The following is a 14,081-nucleotide window of genomic DNA, read 5'->3' as shown; positions in this document are numbered from 1 at the left end:
GTGCTAGAATTCATAGAAAATGAGATGTTAATTATTAGCCATCAATCAAACCAGTGGTCAAAGCTCATTAGAATCCGTACGCTTTCACTCTAACCACCGCCCATTTTTCTTATCAAGAACTAGTGAAAAGCAGTAGCACGCACTTCACTAGGCTACTACCTTTACCTGGTCTATATTCTATTTAGTTCCTCCAACGAATCTCTCCGACATTGGCTGGTATTTTCCATTCCATGCTGAAGGTTTTGCAAAGCTATAAAATCGAAGGGATCAGCGTCACGTGCTGTCTCACTCCAAATTATACATACAATTTTAAAACGTCACGTGATGATAAACTCGTTATATATAATTATTCTCAAATTTTAGAAAAAAATTGTTGCAATGATCATTCAACTTTAACCAATTGGAACGTTGGTCCCTCAACTAAAAATATGTGACTATTGACCCCTTAACTTATTAAAACGTGCAGCTATGGTCATTTCGTCAACTTCATTAGAACTTATGTCAAAATGAGTTATGATGGAAGAATCATTGATACAATTGGGTTAAAGTTATGAGACCATTGCTTCAATTGGGCTAAAGTTAATAGACTACTACTCCAATTGGGTTAAAGTTAATGGATCATTACTACAATTTTCTCATTTGGTTTTTCATAGTTGCCCTTTGATTCAGCCTAACGTACATTGCATGAGACTCTTTTTGACGGAAGTTCGAACAGAGTTGACGAAAATGACCATAGCTGTACGTTTGGATGAGTTAAGGGACCAATGATCATGAATTTTTAGGTAAATGATCATTGCTCCAATTCAGTTAAAGTTGAGCATTATTGCTACAATTTTCTCCTTTCCATTCCATGAAATGATTTCAAAACTTCTAAATCAAAAGAATCATCATCACGTGAATTCTCCCTCCAAATATGCATACACTATTAAAACGTTACATCACGATAAACTGGTCAATGTAAATCGTTCTCAGATTTAACCAGGTTAGCCAGAAGCCCACCTTATTTCTTTCTTACTTTTTCTTTTCCATTTTGCCCACTCGAACATGTGTCAACCTAACCGGCCTATGTGGCTACTCTTAATAAAGGACAATACTTAGGTCCTGACTGCTCAGGATCAAGTATACTGACCTCACAACGTGGTACACTATAAAGATGACACCTGTCTTTTTACCTATCCAAACACCAAACATGGCGTTCTTTGTTCTGATATCCAAACATAAACTATTCTATTAACCAAACACCATCCTTCTCTCTCATTGAAGAATCCCCAACCTTTAAGAGACAAACCAGCAAACACCTCCCCCGACCCACCTCGTTCCTCCGCCGCAAACCTACCCCGTGTCCTCATCCAACCTCTCTCCTCTGTCAACCTACCGCCGTTCCTCTGTCAACTTCACCGGTATTCCTCCGTCGGCCCCGCTTCCGCTTCCGCCTCCTCCTTCAACCTCTCTCCTCCATCGAAGTAGGCCCATAAGAATGCATGAAAGGGAGGGGATCTCTGTTCTTCGTGTATAGTGTGACGAAAAGACAAGGACGATGCGGGATAAGCCGGGAGCAAAGAGGAAGTGAAAAGGGATTATGGGGGTGTTTGGATGCCTAGGTAATTGGATAAACAGGGTGTTTGGCTGCATAGCTTAAACATATAAAGTATGACACGTGTTCTCTTTTAATTGAGCCATATCAATGGTCAGTGAAAATTGGGTACCCACTTGTGAGTACCCAAGTATTTTCCGTTTCACAATGCACCTATAGCTATAGGGCAACGAAGGTCTACGTGGATAAGCTGGGGTGCAAAACACGCGAGTGCAGCTAAATAACTGAAAGGGACAGAAGGAAGAAGCAGAGCATCCGATGACAAATGATTTTTCACAAACCCAGGGAGAGTTGGGATGTCTCAGTTCTTCTGCTTCGAGCTCGAAGTCGAAACCGATAACATTTCATGATCACATCAACGTAAGCTTACCCATCTCGCTTCTTTTTACAAATTTTGCTTCTTCGTTCTTGTTCATCAATTTTTTTTCTTTTTGAAAGATTTCATTTTTCTGATGTTGTTATATATTGTCAAAGATGCAATCTTTTTCGAGAGACGTGGGTTAGGCAAGTTGGTTGCGTCAGCGTGTCATGGTGCACGCAAGTTAGATCTCGTCTCTAGAGATTAAAATAGTTTAGAATATCGTTTTGTCGAAAAAGAATGAAACTTATTGTTTTTGGGTTATGTATGTGTATGGGGTTGAATGCAATGCAGATTGGAGCTGGAGTGAAGCCAATTGTGAACAGAAACAAGAGGGAGGTCCAGGCTCAAAACGATGCCGTTGAATATAGTGAATAAGGGTGATGGATTTCCCCGAATCATACTCACCGAGCCAACTGGTTCTTCAGCAGAGGTTGGTTTCAAAATTCAAATTTCAATCAATCATGTTCTCTCGTTTTTGCTAATATTGATATGATGGCCTAAAGTTAACAACTTGATCGTAGACCTTGGCGTAGCCAAGTTAGATAGAGCAGTTATACACTCTATGCACTGAGTTTGAATCCCCCTATTCCAAAGTGCTATTAGATTGTATAGATTTGTATCGCTCGAACAGGAAAAAAGTTGACAACTCGATCATTGATCCATGAATTATATGATAATGGGTAAATTAATGTGCAAATTGTGGTCACCAACTGTTTGGTATGATGGAAATCGTTTCAGGTGCTTCTGTATGGAGGGCAGGTTGTTTCGTGGAAGAATGAAAGACGCGAAGAATTGCTCTTTATGAGTAGCAAAGTATGAAGATTAAACATTCTTCGAGCGTATGCTTGATTTACAATTTGAGATTGTTTTAATTTGAAGGACTAATATTGGCCCTTGTAAAAGTTATTTTCTACTCGTGTAGGCTACTTGGAAACTGCCTAAAGCGATCAGGGGAGGCATACCCGTCTGCTTTCCTCAGGTTGGAGAGTGAGATATTATTACGATTGACAAGCATGTTAAAAGGCTTTATGTTCTTGTTCTGAATTCTGATTGAGCATTATTCATCCTGTTTGCTGCAGTTCGGAAATCTTGGTTCGCTGGAGAAGCATGGATTTGTAAAGAACAGATTGTAGTCTGTTGATAGTAACACTTCGCCTTTGGCTCCAACTAACAATCAGACGTCAGTGGATTTGATCTTGAAGTCTACAGAAGAGGATCTAAAGAACTGGCCGCGTAGGTATGCTTTCGGAATCTGATCATTTCAATGGATGTGATTACTGCTGAAGGGCATCACCACTTGTACAATCTTGTGAATCTTTTTCTGTGGTTTGTTTAATCTTTGAGCTCCGGCTTCGTGTTTCTCTCAATGCTGGCAAGCTCACTTTGATTCCCCGTGTTAGGAATACGGATAGCAAGGCTGTAATGACCCGAAATTCCTAATTCGGAAGCTAATTATTAAGATAGGCCCAAATTATTTTTCTTAGTCAAATTTCAAGAAAAGAATGACCTCAGTTATTTTATTATGGCTGCATCTAACCTCGTTAGAGTGCCTACGTACCCTACGAAGGGATCAAGCCATTCGTAGTTCACAACTAAATAAGAAAAGTAACAATTTAAAATCTTCTTTCTTACCCGTAAGGTAGAGAACCAACTAAGAGCTTTCCTTCAATTTGAAATAAAACTAATTAGGCTACTAGAACTACCTGCTTGTTGTACCAATGGTGCCATTAGTACAGCAGCTCCCTTTTCCATCTTAATTAGACTTGCCTACTCACCATCACCAGCGGACAACATCCAAATATCAACTCTTGTCTGAACTCTCATCTGTTGTCTTTCATCATTTTTTTTTCTATCCCCTTTCTTTCCACACTTCTCTCCATCTCTGCATAATCCAAACTTTAGACTCTAACAACAGTTCTTTTCCCTTGCAATTGTAAGTAGCCCACCTCCCGTGGTAGCAACGGCAACGTTACAAATCTTCAAACCTTTAGCTTTCTGCAAAGAAGAGGGAAATCTCTCTCTTCTGCACTGTCGTGACCCATTTTTCTTTCTCCGATTTCCCCTGCACGGATGATGCATGTTGCTCCTGTTCAATATATTAGAATGACAGCAAAACAACACATCATATTGGATGAATTTGTAGCAAGCACACCTGTCACCTCAATGTGGATAAATGGTTGCCTGATCTCCACAACTCATGCCACGACTTACCTACATATCCCATTTGCAAGTAACTTTATTGACACCTCCTAACTTAATCGACCAGCAAGCTAAGCATATAGCTTAGTCATCTCCAATTCCACAAGGATTGATATCACATTTATATTTTAAAATTTTCAGGGTATTACAAAGGCCTTCTCATTTACATTTGCCCTGATTAACTACTTATATGTATCAGATATCAGGTGCGCCTTGTAACTATTTTTGTGACGTTTAAGATCGTTACCTGTATGACTTTCGCAAGTTCCCAAATTTATTGTTGATGTTATTGAAGAGGGAAATGATTGTCACATTCTCCCCCTACACACCTGCTCTTTTTCTAGCCTTTGGATTGACAAAGCAAAGGAGAATCAACGGACATAAATTATCAGGGGTGTGCAGATGTAGAAAAAAGGTGTGTGAATTTCATTTCCCGTTAAAAGAAAGTTCTATGTCGAGTATTTTATTAGCCGCTGAGGCGGGAAGAAAGTGTTTTTCATCCTTTTCAGAGAGGTTGCATGATGCTCTTGAATTTGCAGTGAAGTGCGTGTGGAGGGCTTGGAGACGCTTGATTATCTCGACAATCTGATGCGCAGAGAAAGGTTCACAGAGCAGGCAGATGCTATTACCTTTGATGAAGAGGTACAACTACCTTCGATTTCTCTCATTTTAAAAGCCGCCTTTTGTATGAACTGGTGGTAACTCATTAAGTTATGTGTCTCTGTTTTCTCAAATTCTTGTTCTCGTTAGGTCAACCGAGTAGTATGCCATTCCATTATGAGCATACCCGCTTAACAAGGCAGCCCACAAAACCACATCTTTCTTTGGCATTCTACTGAAGAGATCACCTGCTTTTTCGGGTGCAGAGCACTTCATGTACATATCAATCAGGCCCCTAGCTACCTTCATATCTAACTCGAAACGCTTCCTAGTAGCGATCTCGTGGATCTTCTTACCTTCTTCTAAATTACCCGCCAGTGCACATGCTTGCAATGCACTTACCAGCATCACTGAATTAGGTTCGATTCTCATATCAATCATTTCGTTGAAAAGATTTAGCGCTTCTATTACATCCCCATTATGAGTGTAACACGCAATCATGGAGCTCCAAGAAACCACATCTTTTTCCGGCATCTTTGTGAACAACCAAGAGGCAGTTTTTGTCAACTAAAAACAGCCATGAGTATTGGATGGCTAGTGAAGTTAGGCTAGTCAACTTTCTTTATGTAAATTAGGCAAGTTAGGCAAGTTAGGCAAAGTTAGGTCCTATGTCTTCTTTCTTTCCCTATATATATGCTCATCTTGTAATGAGAAATAATCATCTAGTATATCAAGAAATTAACTCTATTTTGGCATGGTATCAGAGCCATTCTGATCCAAACAGAGTTTCTATTCTGATTCACTTACTGGCACTACTGCCATCTACCCAATAAGACCTGCTATTCTGCAGGTCTTCTACTTTCATACCAACCCAATCTTACTCTTTTTTCATTTGGCCATATCTACCAACATTATTACCCATATCCAGCTTGTTGACCATACATATTCCGCTGCATATTTTCCCATATTCTTCCCATTTGCAGTATCTCTGCAAAACCCAGAAATCTTTCCACAAAAAAAATATACTACCCAATACCCCATAAGCCATACCCGTTGGAAAAATATACTACCCAATACCCCATAAGCCATACCCGTTGGAATCACCCAACAAATTTACCCATAACCTCTGAGGCAGTAATAATGGGTGACTCAAAGACCACTGTTTCAGCTACTGTTACTCAAAGTGATATGTCTCTACATATCACCCCAGACAAGTTGGATGGGTCCAACTATTCCTCATGGTCCCAAAGTGTCCTCATCTACATCACTGGCAGAGGTAAATGGTCTTATGTCAGTGGAACAAAAATGGCACCAGCAGAAGCTGATGCATTGTATGCTATATGGGAGGAAGAGAATGCCATGGTTCAATCTTGGTTACTCAACTCCATGACCAGAGATGTACGGGCCATTTTTCTCCGACTCTCTACTGCAAAAGATGTTTGGGATGCTGTTATCCAAACTTACTCAATTGAAAAAGATGCATCAAAGTTATACGAACTTCGCCGTCAAGCACTGGCGACTCGCCAGAATGGAGAACCTTTATCTGCATATTATGGTAAACTTCAGCAAATATGGCAAGAAATTGATTTCTTGCGTCCTGGAAAATTGAAGTGCGCTGATGATATTGCTACCCGAGAGACAGAAATTTCGGAAGAAAGATTGTATGATTTTCTGGCTGGTCTTGATCCTCATTTAGATCATGTTCGCAGTCAAGTTTTGACTCAAACAACTCTGCCTTCTGTTCGTGCTGCTTATGCTCTTGTGAATGCTGAAGCAAGTAGGCAAACCATTATGTTGGTTGGCCCACAAGTGGAAGGATCCGCCATGGTAGCTGCTCCGTCTCGATTTCCCCGTGGAGTCTCCAATTCTCGATTAGGTGGATCCAAAACTACTGATACAAGGAAATGTACTTATTGTGACAAGGATAAGCATACTAGAGACACTTGCTTCAAGCTGCATGGATATCCTGATTGGTGGGTTTAAAAGAAGGAAAATCAAAAGAAAGGCATTGGTGGATCACAAGCACACCTGACACCAACGCCTTCCATACCTCGGGTGGATCAATTTGCTCACTTAGTTTCTCCAACTACTGCTTCTACTTCCTTAGTCGATGCAGGTAACTTTGGTTTTGCCTTGAACACTACAATTGTTCCTCCCAATAAACCTTGGATCATTGATTCAGGGGCTTCTGACCACATGACCAATAACTCTACATGGTTTGTTTCTCACACTACTCCACCTTTAAATACCGTTAAAGTTGCTAATGGTATTTCTACTCCAGTGCTTGGAGCAGGCTCCATCTCATTAACACCAGGCTTATCTCTCTCATCTGTTTTACATGTTCCTAAACTTTCTCACAATTTGCTTTCCATTGGTAAACTTACAAATCAACTAAACTGTCTTGCCATCTTTTCTCCTACCCATTGTTGGTTTCAGGATATTCGAACGAAAGCATTGATTGGTCATGGTAGAGAGAGGGGATGTCTATACTACTTGGACTTACCACCAGATTGTGAGAAGACAAGTTACAGTTGTCAAGTGGAGGCCAAACAATTTGAAGCTTCTGAAAAAATTTGGTTATGGCACAAAAGATTGGGACACCCTTCCTTTCAGTACCTGCAATATCTATTCCCTTCTTTATTTTCTAAAGTCAAGGTTTCTGATTTCCATTGTGAAACTTGCATTCTTTCTAAAAATCATCGTGTCTCATTTCCTTTAAGTTCCCATAAAAGTAATGTTCCTTTCTCTCTTATTCATTCTGATGTTTGGGGACCATTTCATATTCCTACTTATACTGGTGCTAAATACTTTGTTTCTTTCATTGATGACTGCACTCGAGTTTCTTGGGTATACTTACTAAAAAATAAGAGTGAGGTTATGTCTATTTTTCCAATCTTTCATCAAATGATTCAAACCCAATTTCATGTTAAAATTTAAGTCGTTCGATCTGATAATGGGAAAGAATATTTGAATTATGGACTTGGAACATTTTTTCAATAACACGGTATCATTCATCAAACATCTTGTCCACATACTCCTCAACAGAACGATATAGCAGAACGTAAAAATCGTCATCTCTTGGATGTGGCTCGCTCTTTATGTTCTGCTATGCACGTTCCTAAACGTTTTTGGGGCAATGCCATTCACACAGTTGTTTTTCTTATCAATCGCATGCCATCACGTGTTCTCCAATTTCAAACACCTATCCAAACCCTTTCCCAATATCATTCTCTTCCTTCACTCCTTCATATTCCTCCAAAAGTGTTTGGTTGTGTCTGCTACGTTCACGTCCCCATGCAAAATCGGGATAAGTTGGATCCTAGAGCCATCAAATGTGTGTTTATTGGCTATTCTGCTACTCAGAAAGGGTATCGATGTTACTATCCTCCCACTGGGAAATTTTTTGTCTCTATGGATGTTACCTTTCGGAAACATGAGGCATTTTTTTCAAAAGAAGATTTGGCCACTTCTCTTCAGGGGGAGATATGGAGTAAGGAGGAAGAGAAGTTGCCGCTTGACATTGGTGATGAACACTTGTCTGATGTCGGTGATGGTGCAAATTTGCCTAATGATGAGGCACAAGGTGAAAAAATATTGAAGGTGTATGAGAGGACAAGAAAAAAAGGAGATAAAGAAAAAAGGGATGATGAGATAGACCACCCACAGACAGATCCCCACATTGACCAACTCTCTGACCAATCAGCTGCTACTCGTACGAATTATCCTGAGGTAACCACTCATTCTCCCTCGCTTCAGCCTACTATATTTGATGAGTCCAATCATGAGATTTCATTAAGTGATGATCCAAATGATTCAAATGAACCACATCGTGAGTCTCAAGGTTCTCGTTATCCTATTCGAGAAAATCGAGGGATACCCCCTGTTCGTTATGGTCATTCTTCTACAAAGGGTATTCAATATCCTATATCTAATTTTGTTTCATCTCATCGCTTGTCAGACTCTTATATATCTTTTGCAAACTAATTGTCATCAGTCTCAGTTCCTAATAAGTTACAGGATGCTCTTAAAGATCCAAAATGGAAAAAGGCTATGATTGAAGAGATGGAAGCGCTTCGAAAAAACTCCACTTGGGAACTGGTTGCACTTCATGAAGGCAAGAAACCTGTTGGGTGTAGATGGGTGTTCACAGTGAAGCATAAAGCTGATGGTTCAGTGGAGAGGTACAAGGCTAGACTGGTAGCCAAAGGTTATACTCAAACCTATGGCATTGATTATCAGGAGACATTTGCTCCGGTAGCAAAGATCAACACTATCAGGGTTCTTATGTCATTGGCAGCAAATCTAGGGTGGCCTCTACGACAATTTGATGTAAAAAATGCATTTTTACATGGAGACTTGGATGAAGAGGTATACATGGATCTTCCTCCAGGATTCACTACCGCTTGCGATATTGGCAAAGTATGCAGGTTAAGAAAGTCCTTGTATGGATTGAAACAATCACCAAGGACATGGTTTGGCAGGTTCGCTCAATCAATGAAAAGTTATGGGTTCAAGCAAACTCAAGCTGACCATACCTTATTTCTTAAGCATGATAGAGGTAAACTTACAGCCTTAATTGTTTATGTGGATGATATGGTGGTTACAGGTAATGATGTCGAGGAAATTCAAAAACTTCAAAAGTATCTAGCCAAGGAATTTGAAATGAAGGACTTGGGTACTCTGAAATATTTCTTGGGTATTGAAGTTGCAAGATCAAAGCAAGGCATTTTTCTTTCTCAAAAGAAATATGTTATAGACTTATTAACTCAGACTGGGATGTTAGCTTGTAAACCTGCAGACACACCAATTGAGCAAAACCATAGATTGGGAGACTATCATGATCAAGTTCCGGCTAACAAGGAAAGGTACCAAAGATTAGTTGGGAGGTTGATTTATTTGTCTCATACACGACCTGACATAGCCTATGCTGTAAGTGTAGTGAGTCAATTTATGCACAGGCCAAGTGAAGCCCACATGGATGCTGTACAACGCATTCTCAGGTATTTGAAGTCTGCCCCTGGAAAAGGCTTGATGTTTTCCAATCACGGACATCAAGAAGTTGAAGGGTACACTGATGCAGATTGGGCTGGGTCAGTAACTGATCGCAGATCGACTTCTGGATACTTTACATTTGTTGGAGGAAATCTAGTTACTTGGCGCAGTAAGAAGCAACATGTAGTAGCTAGATCCAGTGCCGAAGCTGAATTTAGAGGTATGGCACATGGTGTGCAAGAATTGTTATGGCTCAGGACTTTGTTGAGAGAATTAGGTTTTAATTCTGCAAAGCCATCAAAACTTTATTGTGATAACAAAGCTGCCATTAGCATTGCTCATAATCCAGTTCAACATGATCGTACTAAACATGTTGAAGTGGATAGGCACTTTATCAAGGAAAGGTTGGTTGATGGTACCATTAACTTGCCTTATGTGAAGAGTGATGACCAGCTAGCAGATATTTTAACAAAGGCAGTGTCAAGTAGGATTTTCCATCTTTCACTCAGCAAGTTGGGCATTCGAGATATTTACGCACCAACTTGAGGGGGAGTGTCAACTAAAAGCAGCCATGAGTATTGGATGGCTAGTGAAGTTAGGCTAGTCAACTTTCTTTATGTAAATCAGGCAAGTTAGGTAAGTTAGGCAAGTTAGGCAAAGTTAGGTCCTATGTCTTCTTTCTTTCCCTATATATATGTTCATCTTGTAATGAGAAATAATCATCTAATATACCAAGAAATTAACTCTATTTTGGCAGTTTTGACAGAACCCGTCTTTGCATAGAGATTTAGTAACGCATTACCCAAAGATAAATCAGAGTCGAATTAGTTCCTAATAGAAACACCATGCACACAACTTCCAATTCTAAAATTTGATAACTAAGCACAAGCTGAAATAGCACTAACAAGCATCGCTCGGTCAGGATTAACGCACGTATGCATCACCATTTGGTAGAAAAACTCCAATGCTTCTTCAGAATCACCATTTTGCTCATATCCAGTAACCATAGAAGTCTGCAAAAACACATCCGGTTGCGAAAACTCGTCAAACACTTTCACAGCCTCGCCCATTTCTTCGCATTTGGAATACAATTCAATCAGCTCAGAACCCACAAACATATCCAATGCTACCTTCTCATGTTTCTTCACAAACCCATGTATTATTTTTCCACACGCAAGCGCCCTTAACCTCGCACACGCCTTGAGAGTAATGGGAATGGTGAAATTATCGCGCTTTTCATCATTGTCTCTTGACTCAGACATCATTTTACGGAATAGACACAAGGTCTCCTCCCATCGATTCTCTCTACAGTAGCTCCTGAGCATGGCGTTCCAGAGATATACAGTTCTGGGGGCGTTTCGTCGAACATCTTGTGGGCATGTCCGAGGGAATCATATTTTGCGTAGAGAGCGTTGAGTTTTGTGGCAAAGAAGCTGCCTTGGGAAAGGCCGGCTTTGAGGATGTGAGAGTGCAATTGCGCCACTGATTTGCCGCTGTTACATGATGCGAACAGATTAGCAAGGACTTCCCTACTTTTCATGCAGAACAAGAACTTGGTTACCGTTTTTATCTCTATCTTTTTTCTTTTATTTATTTATTTTGGAAACTGTTTTTATCTCTATCTTCAAGTGAAGAGATGTATAAATATAAAGAAAATTGTAGCAAATAGTTTTTGAATTTTGGCAAATCCGTGGGTGTTGATTCTGAATTTATTACTTTTGGCTAACTTCTTTGTAATTTTTCTCTTCTTTGTAATTTTTCTCTTCTTTTTTTGGTCCCCTTGAACTCTTTATTTTGAATAATAAAAATTTTAATGGAATTAGTCAAACGATTATTGCTCTAGATTATAACAAGTTCATAAACCAATATTCACGATTTTTTTTATTCAAGCCAAAACTCCAATTGAGTTAAAATCTAGAAATCTTGCTTTAAAAACCTCAAATGCAAAAGGATAAGAATGGGTAGATCTTTATAAATAAGTTATGTATATGAAGGCTTTAGACAATTTTCAAAGGATATGTCAAATTTTGAACACAGAATTTGAATTTGATAGTTTAAGTGTTATTTTGACATCTTTTAAGTTTTAACTCCACTTGATATGTCAAATTAAATTATTATTTTATTCATTATAACATAAATGGTTAAACGAATAAAAAATTAATAAATGACATTCAATTAATTATTAAATTGCCACCAACAGGAGAGAGACAGGATCTAAACAAATACACGGTCAACATTCAACATTAATTATAATAATGATTAAATTAATAAAAATTTAATAAAAGACATTTAATAATTAATTAAAAATATTTGAAGCTGCTGTCAAATTTGACAGCAACCTCTTTGCTATCAATCCATGTCAGCATGACATAGTAATTGGTATTTCGGTTGGAGAATATTAGTGCGATATTTTATTACTTATGTGAATATTTTAACATTTACTTTGAAGAAACTCTTTAGAGCTTAAAGCCAAGTTGAAGTTGCAAGGGTAAAGTGAAATATGATCCAAAGTTTGGGTTAAGCACGGTTAAAGTTGGCAGAAGATACCCCGAAAACAATAAAAGCTCTTCATGTACTTTTTTTTATTTGAAAACTAAATTTCATTACGCTGAAAAAAGATAACAGGCCAACACTGAAGAAAGCAAAATAACTCAAATACATAATAGGAAAACAGACACATAAAACTTGTCGCCGAAGTTTACTTCCGCTCTTTATTTGTTTTTGTTCTTTAATTTTTTGTGGTTCTCAAACTCTCTCATGTCGTACTTCAATCATTTCAGTTAAAATAACCTTGAATCCAACTTATTTGGATGAAAAACTTAACGAAGTTAAGATAAGATGACAGTTTAAAAATTTTGGAAAATGGTAAAACTCTCCACATTGACACCGACAGTTGGAACCTACTTTGTACCGAAGATTCTTATAACGCTGTTATGACGTCGACCAACAACGATTGAACCAGGGCCGGCCCATAAAATTTGGTGGCTTGAGCATGCCATTGGAAATAGGTCCTTGGGCTCTTGTTTTTCAATGTGTTACACATTCATTTTTTAACTTGTATTTTTCGCTATTTAATCATAATAATGTAATATTTTAGTTAGGAAGATCAAAATTTTAAACATAATTTTGCAATCCAAATAATGTGGTTGCTTATGATTGGATTAAACGTGCTTATTATCTATTGATTACATATGATTTGATTTGCAAATTTGATTCAAAATTTTGGTCTCATTCGCATTACTCTACTAAAAAACTAAATATACGTAACAAATTAAAACTTTTAATTCATATTTACTCAAGTAAAACATAATGGGTTGTATGTGATTACCTCAAATTGGGATCTTCCAAACCCTTATATAAGAGTTGTTTCACATCTCCATTAGAACATAGAGATTGAGAATACGAAAGAGAGGTGGGAGGGACGGGAAAGAGAGAATCTTAGGGTTTTTATTTTATTTTTTGTATGGCTTCTGACAAATTAAACTGTGGGAAGAATAGCACTCACGCGTTATTGACATCATTGACCAATGCAAAATAAAAAATGCCGCTACATTGAGGAATTGGAGATATCTGTACGTATATAGGGATAAAAAATGCCGCCCACGCTACATAGGAAAAGGATAGGATCATAGGAAGACTTCTTTTCTTTAGCCGGAAACGATCAGGAATTTCACTTCTTTACTTGAAATCAATGAATGCCGGCAGCTCCGCCCATGCAACCGCCGCCTCTTCATCTTCCTCTCGGCATTCAAACCGCTGGAAGTACGAGGTGTTCCTGAGCTTTAGAGGCGAGGACACACGCACTGGGTTCACAGACCACCTCTCCATTGCGTTAGGCAGTGCTGGAATCAACACGTTTATAGACTACGAGCTCAAAAAGGGGGAGAATATACAGAGAGAACTTGATCAAGAAATCGAAGGGGTCGAGGATCGCGGTCGTCGTCTTCTCAAAGAGTTACGCGGAGTCCCGATGGTGCCTGAGGGAGCTGTCGATGATCATGAGGTGCCGAGAAGATCAAGAGGGGAAAGTAGTCTATCCAATATTCTACAACGTTGACCCTTCTGAAGTGAGGAAACAGAGTGGTAGTTTTGGGGAAGCATTTCAGAAGCATGAAAGGGATGAAGACCCAAATGAGGTCGAGCAGTGGAGAAAGGATCTTAAGGCTTCTGCAGATTTGGTTGGCCGGAATCTTGAAACCACTGCGGACAGGTATCATTTCAAATTTCCTGTTTTACAAAATTTAATCGCTTGCAACATCTTGTACAATTAGCTTTTAATTGGGATACTCACTAATCAGCCATGTCGTGATGCATAAGCATTTAGTTCATACGAAT

The 14,081-nt window shown here is 38.9% G+C and overlaps 3 protein-coding genes across 5 annotated transcripts in view; all 3 read left to right on the top strand.

Moving 5' to 3' along the window:
• Window positions 1-14,081, top strand: part of LOC103432064 (disease resistance protein RPV1-like) — a 74,529-nt gene that overhangs the window by 34,971 nt on the left and 25,477 nt on the right. Inside the window, exon 2 of one of the 3 annotated variants that reach the window (XM_070816809.1) lies at window positions 13,516-13,956. In XM_070816809.1, the coding sequence (XP_070672910.1) occupies window positions 13,739-13,956 (218 nt within the window). In that variant the 5' untranslated portion in view covers window positions 13,516-13,738. Of the gene's footprint in view, window positions 1-13,261; window positions 13,957-14,081 lie in introns of those variants that run through there. The other 2 variants (XM_070816810.1, XM_070816808.1) reach the window with 2 other exon arrangements.
• Window positions 1,232-5,501, top strand: LOC139193572 (putative glucose-6-phosphate 1-epimerase). The gene is made up of 5 exons (XM_070816828.1): window positions 1,232-1,954; window positions 2,247-2,385; window positions 2,694-2,768; window positions 2,878-2,934; window positions 3,035-5,501. Exons 2-5 carry the CDS (start codon window positions 2,308-2,310, stop codon window positions 3,086-3,088), a joined length of 264 nt encoding a protein of 87 aa, XP_070672929.1. The 5' UTR covers window positions 1,232-1,954; window positions 2,247-2,307; the 3' UTR covers window positions 3,089-5,501.
• On the top strand, window positions 5,895-6,737 carry LOC139193626 (uncharacterized). The gene has a single exon (XM_070817038.1). It carries the CDS (start codon window positions 5,895-5,897, stop codon window positions 6,735-6,737), a length of 843 nt encoding a protein of 280 aa, XP_070673139.1.

The sequence above is a fragment of the Malus domestica genome, chromosome 17, assembly GCF_042453785.1.
Source record: "Malus domestica chromosome 17, GDT2T_hap1".
Lineage (NCBI taxonomy): Eukaryota > Viridiplantae > Streptophyta > Magnoliopsida > Rosales > Rosaceae > Malus > Malus domestica.
The sequence above is the reverse complement of the archived record's forward strand: the minus strand, read 5'-3'. Positions and strand labels throughout refer to the sequence as shown.